The 12,189-nt window shown below is 46.9% G+C and overlaps 1 protein-coding gene across 3 annotated transcripts in view; it reads right to left on the bottom strand.

Annotated features, from left to right (window-relative positions):
* The window catches only part of LOC116937820 (endothelial lipase-like), a 38,965-nt gene extending 28,152 nt beyond the window's left edge, over positions 1-10,813 (bottom strand). The window contains exon 1 of one of the 3 annotated variants that reach the window (XM_076058071.1): positions 10,695-10,813. In XM_076058071.1, coding sequence (XP_075914186.1) covers positions 10,695-10,707 — 13 coding nt within the window. In that variant the 5' untranslated portion in view covers positions 10,708-10,813. Of the gene's footprint in view, positions 1-9,662; positions 9,780-10,220; positions 10,340-10,694 lie in introns of those variants that run through there. The other 2 variants (XM_076058070.1, XM_076058069.1) reach the window with 2 other exon arrangements.
* Between the last annotated feature and the right edge of the window lie 1,376 nt (positions 10,814-12,189).

Genomic DNA, 12,189 nt, shown 5'->3' with positions numbered 1-12,189 from the left:
GATTCATAGAGATTCATAGAGATTCATAGAGACCCACAGACTCATAGAGATTCATAGAGATTCGTAGAGACTCGTAGAGATTCATAGAGACTCGTAGAGACTCGTAGAGAATCATAGAGATTCATAGAGACTCATAGAGACTCATAGAGACCCACAGACTCATAGAGATTCATAGAGACTCGTAGAGACTCGTAGAGATTCATAGAGATTCATAGAGACTCATAGAGACCCACAGACTCATAGAGATTCATAGAGATTCGTAGAGACTCGTAGAGACTCATAGAGATTCATAGAGACCCATAGAGACTCGTAGAGATTCATAGAGGCTCATAGAGATTCATAGAGACTCGTAGAGATTCATAGAGATTCATAGAGATTCGTAGAGACTCGTAGAGATTCATAGAGATTCATAGAGACCCACAGACTCATAGAGATTCATAGAGATTCATAGAGACTCGTAGAGATTCATAGAGACTTGTAGAGATTCATAGAGACTCGTAGAGATTCATAGAGACTCAGAGATTCATAGAGACCCATAGACTCATAGAGATTCATAGGGATTCATAGAGATTCATAGAGACTCATAGAGACTCATAGAGACTCATAGAGATTCATAGAGACCCACAGACTCATAGAGATTCATAGAGACTCATAGAGATTCATAGAGACTCATAGAGATTCATAGAGACTCATAGAGACCCACAGACTTATAGAGATTCATAGAGACTCATAGAGACCCATAGAGATTCATAGAGACTCGTAGAGATTCATAGAGATTCATAGAGATTCATAGAGACCCACAGACTCATAGAGATTCATAGAGATTCGTAGAGACTCGTAGAGATTCATAGAGACTCGTAGAGACTCATAGAGATTCATAGAGATTCATAGAGACTCATAGAGACTCATAGAGATTCATAGAGACTCATAGAGACTCATAGAGACCCACAGACTCATAAAGATTCATAGAGACTCATAGAGATTCATAGAGATTCATAGAGACTCATAGAGATTCATAGAGACTCATAGAGATTCGTAGAGATTCATAGAGATTCATAGAGACTCATAGAGATTCATAGAGATTCATAGAGACTCGTAGAGATTCATAGAGATTCATAGAGACTCATAGAGACTCGTAGAGATTCATAGAGACTCATAGAGATTCATAGAGACTCATAGAGATTCATAGAGACTCGTAGAGATTCATAGAGATGCATAGAGACTCATAGAGATTCATAGAGACTCGTAGAGATTCATAGAGATTCATAGAGATTAATAGAGATTCATAGAGACTCATAGAGATTCATAGAGATTCATAGAGACCCGTAGAGATTCATAGAGACTCATAGAGACCCATAGAGACTCGTAGAGATTCATAGAGATTCGTAGAGATTCGTAGAGATTCATAGAGACTCGTAGAGATTCATAGAGACTCGTAGAGATTCATAGAGACTCGTAGAGATTCATAGAGACTCATAGAGACCCATAGACTCAAAGAGATTCATAGAGACTCATAGAGACCCATAGAGATTCATAGAGACTCATAGAGATTCGTAGAGATTCATAGAGATTCATAGAGACTCATAGAGATTCATAGAGACTCGTAGAGATTCATAGAGACTCGTAGAGATTCATAGAGACCCACAGACTCATAGAGATTCATAGAGACTCATAGAGATTCATACAGGCTCATAGAGATTCATAGAGACTCATAGAGACTCATAGACTCAGAGATTCATAGAGACTCATAGAGACCCATAGACTCATAGAGACCCATAGAGACTCATAGAGACCCACAGACTCATAGAGACCCACAGACTCATAGAGACTCATAGAGACTCATAGAGACCCACAGACTCATAGAGACCCATAGACTCAGAGACCCACAGACTCATAGAGACTCATAGAGACTCATAGAGACCCACAGACTCATAGAGACCCACAGACTCATAGAGACCCACAGACTCATAGAGACCCACAGACTCATAGAGATTCATAGAGACTCGTAGAGACCCACAGACTCATAGAGACCCACAGACTCGTAGAGACCCACAGACTCATAGAGACCCAAAGGCTCATAGAGACCCACAGACTCATAGAGACCCATAGACTCATAGAGATTCATAGAGACTCATAGAGACCCATATAGACCCATAGAGACACGTAGAGACCCATAGAAACACAGAGATTCATAGAGACCCATAGAGACTCGTAGAGATTCATAGAGACCCAGAGACTCATAGAGACCCACAGATTCATAGAGACTCATAGAGACCCATAGAGACCCATAGAGACCCACAGACTCATAGAGACTCATAGAGACCCACAAACTCATAGAGACCCACAGACTCATAGAGACTCATAGACACTCATAGAGACCCATAGAGATACATAGAGATACATAGAAACCCGTAGAGACCCATAGAGACCCATAGAGACTCATAGAGACCCATAGAGATACATAGAGACCCGTAGAGACACATAGAGACTCATAGAGATACATAGAGACCCATAGAGAGTCACAGAGACCCATAGAGACCCACAGACTCATAGAGACTTATAGAGACTCATAGAGACTCATAGAGACCCACAGACTCATAGAGACTCATAGAGACCCATAGAGATTCATAGAGACTCATAGAGATTCATAGAGATTCATAGAGACTCATAGAGACTCGTAGAGATTCATAGAGATTCATAGAGATTCATAGAGGCTCATAGAGACTCATAGAGATTCATAGAGACTCATAGAGACTCATAGAGACCCACAGGCTCATAGAGATTCATAGAGACTCATAGAGATTCATAGAGACTCATAGAGACCCACAGGCTCATAGAGATTCATAGAGACTCATAGACTCATAGAGATTCATAGAGACTCATAGAGACTCATAGAGACTCATAGAGATTCATAGAGACCCATAGACTCATAGAGACCCATAGAGATACATAGAGACCCGTAGAGACACATAGAGACTCATGGAGATACATAGAGACCCATAGAGAGTCACAGAGACCTATAGAGACCCACAGACTCATAGAGACTTATAGAGACTCATAGAGACTCATAGAGACCCACAGACTCATAGAGACTCATAGAGACCCATAGAGATTCATAGAGACTCATAGAGATTCATAGAGATTCATAGAGACTCATAGAGACTCGTAGAGATTCATAGAGATTCATAGAGATTCATAGAGGCTCATAGAGATTCATAGAGACTCATAGAGATTCATAGAGACTCATAGAGACCCACAGGCTCATAGAGATTCATAGAGACTCATAGACTCATAGAGATTCATAGAGACTCATAGAGACTCATAGAGACTCATAGACTCATAGAGATTCATAGAGACTCATAGAGACCCATAGACTCATAGAGACTCATAGAGACCCATAGACTCATAGAGACTCATAGAGACCCACAGACTCATAGAGACCCACAGACTCATAGAGACCCATAGACTCATAGAGACTCATAGAGACCCACAGACTCATAGAGACCCACAGACTCATAGAGACTCATAGAGACCCACAGACTCATAGAGACCCATAGACTCAGAGACCCACAGACTCATAGAGACTCATAGAGACTCGTAGAGACCCACAGACTCATAGAGACCCAAAGACTCATAGAGACCCACAGACTCATAGAGACCCACAGACTCATAGAGATTCATAGAGACTCGTAGAGACCCACAGACTCATAGAGACCCAAAGACTCATAGAGACCCAAAGACTCATAGAGACCCACAGACTCATAGAGACCCACAGACTCATAGAGACCCAAAGACTCATAGAGACCCACAGACTCGTAGAGACCCACAGACTCATAGAGACCCACAGACTCGTAGAGACCCACAGACTCATAGAGACCCAAAGACTCATAGAGACCCACAGACTCATAGAGACCCATAGACTCATAGAGATTCATAGAGACTCATAGAGACCCATATAGACCCATAGAGACACATAGAGATACGTAGAGACCCATAGAAACACAGAGATTCATAGAGACCCATAGAGACTCGTAGAGATTCATAGAGACCCAGAGACTCATAGAGACCCACAGATTCATAGAGACTCATAGAGACCCATAGAGACCCATAGAGACCCACAGACTCATAGAGACTCATAGAGACCCACAAACTCATAGAGACCCACAGACTCATAGAGACTCATAGACACTCATAGAGACCCATAGAGATACATAGAGATACATAGAAACCCGTAGAGACCCATAGAGACCCATAGAGACTCATAGAGACCCATAGAGATACATAGAGACCCGTAGAGACACATAGAGACTCATAGAGATACATAGAGACCCATAGAGAGTCACAGAGACCCATAGAGACCCACAGACTCATAGAGACTTATAGAGACTCATAGAGACTCATAGAGACCCACAGACTCATAGAGACTCATAGAGACCCATAGAGATTCATAGAGATTCATAGAGACTCATAGAGACTCGTAGAGATTCATAGAGATTCATAGAGATTCATAGAGGCTCATAGAGACTCATAGAGATTCATAGAGACTCATAGAGACTCATAGAGACCCACAGGCTCATAGAGATTCATAGAGACTCATAGAGATTCATAGAGACTCATAGAGACCCACAGGCTCATAGAGATTCATAGAGACTCATAGACTCATAGAGATTCATAGAGACTCATAGAGACTCATAGAGACTCATAGAGATTCATAGAGACCCATAGACTCATAGAGACCCATAGAGATACATAGAGACCCGTAGAGACACATAGAGACTCATGGAGATACATAGAGACCCATAGAGAGTCACAGAGACCTATAGAGACCCACAGACTCATAGAGACTTATAGAGACTCATAGAGACTCATAGAGACCCACAGACTCATAGAGACTCATAGAGACCCATAGAGATTCATAGAGACTCATAGAGATTCATAGAGATTCATAGAGACTCATAGAGACTCGTAGAGGTTCATAGAGATTCATAGAGATTCATAGAGGCTCATAGAGACTCATAGAGATTCATAGAGGCTCATAGAGATTCATAGAGACTCATAGAGATTCATAGAGACTCATAGACTCATAGAGATTCATAGAGACTCATAGAGACTCATAGAGACTCATAGACTCATAGAGATTCATAGAGACTCATAGAGACCCATAGACTCATAGAGACTCATAGAGACCCATAGACTCATAGAGACTCATAGAGACCCACAGACTCATAGAGACCCACAGACTCATAGAGACCCATAGACTCATAGAGACCCACAGACTCATAGAGACTCATAGAGACCCACAGACTCATAGAGACCCATAGACTCAGAGACCCACAGACTCATAGAGACCCAAAGACTCATAGAGACCCACAGACTCATAGAGACCCACAGACTCATAGAGACTCATAGAGACCCACAGACTCATAGAGACCCATAGACTCAGAGACCCACAGACTCATAGAGACCCAAAGACTCATAGAGACCCACAGACTCATAGAGACCCACAGACTCATAGAGATTCATAGAGACTCGTAGAGACCCACAGACTCATAGAGACCCACAGACTCGTAGAGACCCACAGACTCATAGAGACCCATAGACTCATAGAGACTCATAGAGACCCATAGAGATACGTAGAGACCCATAGAAACACAGAGATTCATAGAGACCCATAGAGACTCGAAGAGATTCATAGAGACCCAGAGACTCATAGAGACCCACAGATTCATAGAGACTCATAGAGACCCATAGGGACCCACAGATTCATAGAGACTCATAGAGACCCATAGGGACCCACAGATTCATAGAGACCCATAGAGACCCACAGACTCATAGAGACTCATAGAGACCCATAGGGACCCACAGATTCATAGAGACCCATAGAGACCCACAGACTCATAGAGACTCATAGAGACCCACAAACTCATAGAGACTCATAGAGACCCACAAACTCATAGAGACCCACAGACTCATAGAGACTCATAGATACTCATAGAGACCCATAGAGATACATAGAGATACATAGAAACCCGTAGAGATACATAGAGACACATAGAGACTCATAGAGATACATAGAGACCCATAGAGACTCATAGAGACCCATAGAGATACATAGAGACCCGTAGAGACACATAGAGACTCATAGAGATACATAGAGACCCATAGAGAGTCACAGAGACCCATAGAGACCCACAGACTCATAGAGACTTATAGAGACTCATAGAGACTCATAGAGACCCACAGACTCATATAGACTCATAGAGACCCATAGAGATTCATAGAGACTCATAGACTCATAGAGACCCATAGAGACCCATAGAGACTCATAGAGACTCATAGAGACCCACAGACTCATAGAGACCCACAGACTCATAGACTCATAGAGACCCACAGACTCATAGAGACCCACAGACTCATAGAGACCCACAGACTCATAGAGATACACAGAGACCCATAGAGACCATTAGAGATTCATAGAGATTCATAGAGACTCATAGACTCATCGAGACCCGTAGAGACCCACAGAGACTCATAGAGATTCATAGAGACTAATAGAGACACATAGAGACACATAGACTCATAGAAACTCATAAACTCATAGAGACCCATAGAGACCATTAGAGATTCATACAGATTCATAGAGACTCATAGAGACTCATAGAGACCCACAGACTCATAGAGACCCACAGACTCATAGAGTCATAGAGACTCACAGAGGCCATTAGAGATTCATAGAGATTCATAGAGACCCACAGACTCATAGAGACCCACAGACTCATAGAGACCCACAGACTCATAGAGACCCATAGAGACTCATAGAGACCCATAGAGACTCATAGAGACTCATAGAGACTCATAGAGACCCACAGGCTCATAGAGACCCATAGAGACTCATAGAGACCCACAGGCTCATAGAGACCCATAGAGACTCATAGAGACCCACAGGCTCATAGAGACCCATAGAGACCCATAGAGACTCATAGAGACCCATAGAGACTCATAGAGACTCATAGAGACCCACAGACTCATAGAGACCCACAGACTCATAGAGACCCACAGAGACCATTAGAGATTCATAGAGATTCATAGAGACTCATAGAGACCCGTAGACACCCACAGAGACTCATAGAGATTCATAGAGACTCATAGAGGCACATAGAGACACAGAGACTCATAGAGATTCATAGACTCATAGACTCATAGAGACCCGTAGAGACCCATAGAGACCATTAGAGATTCATAGAGATTCATAGAGACTCATAGAGACTCATAGAGACCCGTAGAGACCCACAGAGACTCATAGGGATTCATAGAGACTCATAGAGACTCATAGAGACCCACAGACTCATAGAGACTCATAGAGACCCACAGACTCATAGAGACTCATAGAGACCCACAGACTCATAGAGACCCGTAGAGACCCACAGACTCATAGAGACCCGTAGAGACTCATAGAGACCCATATAGACTCATATAGACCCGTAGAGACTCATAGAGACCCGTAGAGACCCACAGACTCATAGACTCATAGAGACCCACAGACTCATAGAGACTCATAGAGACCCGTAGAGACCCACAGAGACTCATAGAGACCCGTAGAGACCCACAGACTCATAGAGACTCATAGAGATTCATAGAGACCCACAGACTCATAGAGACCCGTAGAGACTCATAGAGACTCATAGAGACCCACAGACTCATAGAGACTCATAGAGACCCACAGACTCATAGAGACAAATAGAGACCCACAGACTCATAGAGACTCATAGAGACCCACATACTCATAGAGACCCGTAGAGACTCATAGAGACCCATATAGACTCATAGAGACCCGTAGAGACTCATAGAGACCCATATAGACCCACAGACTCATAGACTCATAGAGACCCACAGACTCATAGAGACCCACAGACTCATAGAGACTCATAGAGACCCGTAGAGACCCACAGAGACTCATAGAGACCCGTAGAGACCCACAGACTCATAGAGACTCATAGAGACCCGTAGAGACCCACAGACTCATAGAGAGTCATAGAGATTCATAGAGACCCAGAGACTCATAGAGACCCGTAGAGACTCATAGAGAACCGTAGAGATTCATAGAGATTCATAGAGACCCACAGACTCATAGAGACTCATAGAGACCCACAGGCCCATTGAGACTCATAGAGATTCATAGAGACACATAGAGACTCATAGAGACCCATAGACTCACAGATTCATACAGACCATTAGAGACTCACAGATATTCATAGAGATACATAGAGACCCATAGAGACCCACAGACTCATCGAGACCATTAGAGACTCATAGAGACCCACAGACTCATAGAGACCCATATAGACTCATAGAGACCCATATAGACCCATACAGACACATAGAGATACGTAGAGACCCATAGAAACAGAGAGATTCATAGAGACCCATAGAAACTCGTAGAGATTCATAGAGACCCATAGAGACCCAGAGACTCATAGAGACCCACAGATTCATAGAGACTCATAGAGACCCATAGAGACCCACAGACTCATAGAGACTCATAGATACTCATAGATACCCATAGAGATACATAGAGATACATAGTGACCCATAGAGACCCACAGACTCATAGAGACCCACAGACTCATAGAGACCCATAGAGACTCATAGAGACCCATATAGACCCATAGAGACACATAGAGATACGTAGAGACCCGTAGAGACACATAGAGACACATAGAGACTCATAGAGATACATAGAGACCCATAGAGACCCATAGAGATACATGGAGACACAGAGATACATAGAGACTCATAGAGATACATAGAGACACAGAGATACATAGAGACCCATAGAGATACATAGAGACACAGAGATACATAGAGACCCATAGAGACACATAGAGACTCATAGAGATACATAGAGACCCGTAGAGACCACAGACTCATAGACACCCACAGACTTATAGAGACTCATAGAGACCCATAGAGACTCATAGACACTCATAGAAACCCATAGACTCATAGAAACCCACAGAGACCCACAAAGACCCATAGAGACACAGAGACTTAGAGACACAGAGACACAGAGACTCTTAGAGACCCATAGAGACACACAGAGACTCATAGAGACCCATAGAGACACACAGAGACACACAGAGACTCCTAGAGACCCATAGAGACCCATAGAGACACACAGAGACCCATAGCGACACACAGAGACACACAGAGACTCACCACACAGAGACTCACCATACAGAGACCCACAGAGACCTACCACACAGAGACTACCCACAGACACACACACAGAGACTACCCACAGACACACACACACACACAGACTACCCACAGACACACACACAGAGACTACCCACAGACACACACACACACAGACTACCCACAGACACACACACACACAGAGACTACCCACAGAACACACACACAGAGACTACACACACAGAGAGACTACCCACAGACACACACACAGAGACTACACACACAGAGAGACTACCCACAGACACACACACAGAGACTACCCACAGACACACACAAACACACACAGAGACTACCCACCCACACCACCCACACCACACACACCACACACACCACACACACAGACTGACTACCAACACCCCACCCACCCACCCACCCACACCCCACCCACACACACACACACTACCCACCCACGATGCCCATCCTCTGGACGCTGGCTATGGCGTTGTCGAGGTCACAGCCGGGCTGTGTGTAGCCCGGCTGTGACACTACCCACAGACACACACACCACACTACTCACACACACAGAGACTACCCACAGACCCACACACCACACACACCACACACACAGACACTACCCACAGACACACACAGACACACACACACACACACAGAGACTACCCACCCACCCACACACCACACACACCACACACACAGACACTACCCACAGACACCACAGACACACACACACACACAGACTACCCACAGACACACACAGACACACAGAGACTACCCACAGACACACACAGACACACAGAGACTACCCACACACACACACCACAGAGACACTACCCACACACACACACAGACACTACCCACAGACACACACACCACACACAAAGAGACTACCCACAGACACACACACAGAGAGACTACCCACAGACACACACCACACACACACTACCACCCACACACACACAGAGACTACCCACCCACACCCCACCCACACACCCACACACACTACCCACCCACGATGCCCATCCTCTGCACGCTGGCGATGGCGTTGTCGAGGTCACAGCCGGGCTGTGTGTAGCCCGGCTGTGACACTACCCACAGACACACACACACACAGAGACACACACACACAGACTACCCACAGACACACACACACAGAGACTACCCACCCACACCACCCACCCACCCACACCACCCACACACAGACTGACTACCCACCCACCCCACCCACCCACCCCACCCACACACACACACAGAGACTACCCACCCACCCACACTACTACCCACCCACGATGCCCATCCTCTGCACGCTGGCAATGGCGTTGTCGAGGTCACAGCCGGGCTGTGTGTAGCCCGGCTGTGACACTACCCACAGACACACACACACAGAGACTACCCACCCACCCACACAAACACACACACACCACACCACACGCACACAGAGACTACCCACCCACACCACACACCCACCCACACACACTACCCACCCACGATGCCCATCCTCTGCACGCTGGCTATGGCGTTGTCGAGGTCACAGCCGGGCTGTGTGTAGCCCGGCTGTGACACTACCCACAGACACACACACACACACAGAGACACTACCCACCCACACACACACCACACCACACACACACAGAGACTACCCACAGACACACACACACACACACAGAGACACTACCCACCCACACACACACACCACACACACCACACACACAGACACTACCCACAGACACACACAGACACACACACACACACACAGACTACCCACCACACCCACACACCCACACTACTACCCACCCACGATGCCCATCCTCTGCACGCTGGCTATGGCGTTGTCGAGGTCACAGCCGGGCTGTGTGTAGCCCGGCTGTGACACTACCCACAGACACACACACACAGAGACTACCCACCCACCCACACAAACACACACACACCACACCACACACACACAGAGACTACCCACACCACCCACACACACACTACCACCCACCCACACCACCCACACAGAGACTACCCACACACCCACACAGAGACTACCCACCCACACACCACACACCCACACCCACTACCCACCCACCCACTACACCCACCCACCCACCCACACACTACCCACCCACGATGCCCATCCTCTGCACGCTGGCTATGGCGTTGTCGAGGTCACAGCCGGGCTGTGTGTAGCCCGGCTGTGACACTACCCACCCACCCCACCCACACTACCACCCACCCACACCACCCACACACCCACCCACACACACTACCCACCCACGATGCCCATCCTCTGCACGCTGGCGATGGCGTTGTCGAGGTCACAGCCGGGCTGTGTGTAGCCCGGCTGTGACACTACCCACAGACACACACACCCACACACAGAGACTACCCACCCACCCACACAAACACACACACACCACACACACACAGAGACTACCCACAGACCCACACACACACACCACACACCCCACACACACACACCACACACACACAGAGACTACCCACAGACACACACACCCACACAGAGACTACCCACCCACACCACCCACCCACACCACCCACACACAGACTGACTACCCACCCACCCCACCCACACACCACCCACACCACCCACACACCCACACCCACTACCCACCCACGATGCCCATCCTCTGCACGCTGGCTATGGCGTTGTCGAGGTCACAGCCGGGCTGTGTGTAGCCCGGCTGTGACACTACCCACAGACACACACACCACCCACCCACCCACACCACCCACCCACACCCACCCACACACTACCCACCCACGATGCCCATCCTCTGCACGCTGGCGATGGCGTTGTCGAGGTCACAGCCGGGCTGTGTGTAGCCCGGCTGTGACACTACCCACAGACACACACACACACACCCACACCCACACCCACTACCCACCCACGATGCCCATCCTCTGCACGCTGGCGATGGCGTTGTCGAGGTCACAGCCGGGCTGTGTGTAGCCCGGCTGTGACACTACCCA

The sequence above is a fragment of the Petromyzon marinus genome (genome assembly GCF_048934315.1).
Source record: "Petromyzon marinus isolate PM22_M1 ecotype Great Lakes invasive population chromosome 67 unlocalized genomic scaffold, UKy_Petmar_22M1.pri1.0 chr67_unloc.6, whole genome shotgun sequence".
In the NCBI taxonomy this organism is placed as follows: domain Eukaryota; kingdom Metazoa; phylum Chordata; class Hyperoartia; order Petromyzontiformes; family Petromyzontidae; genus Petromyzon; species Petromyzon marinus.
This window is presented reverse-complemented; position numbering and strand designations above follow the sequence as displayed.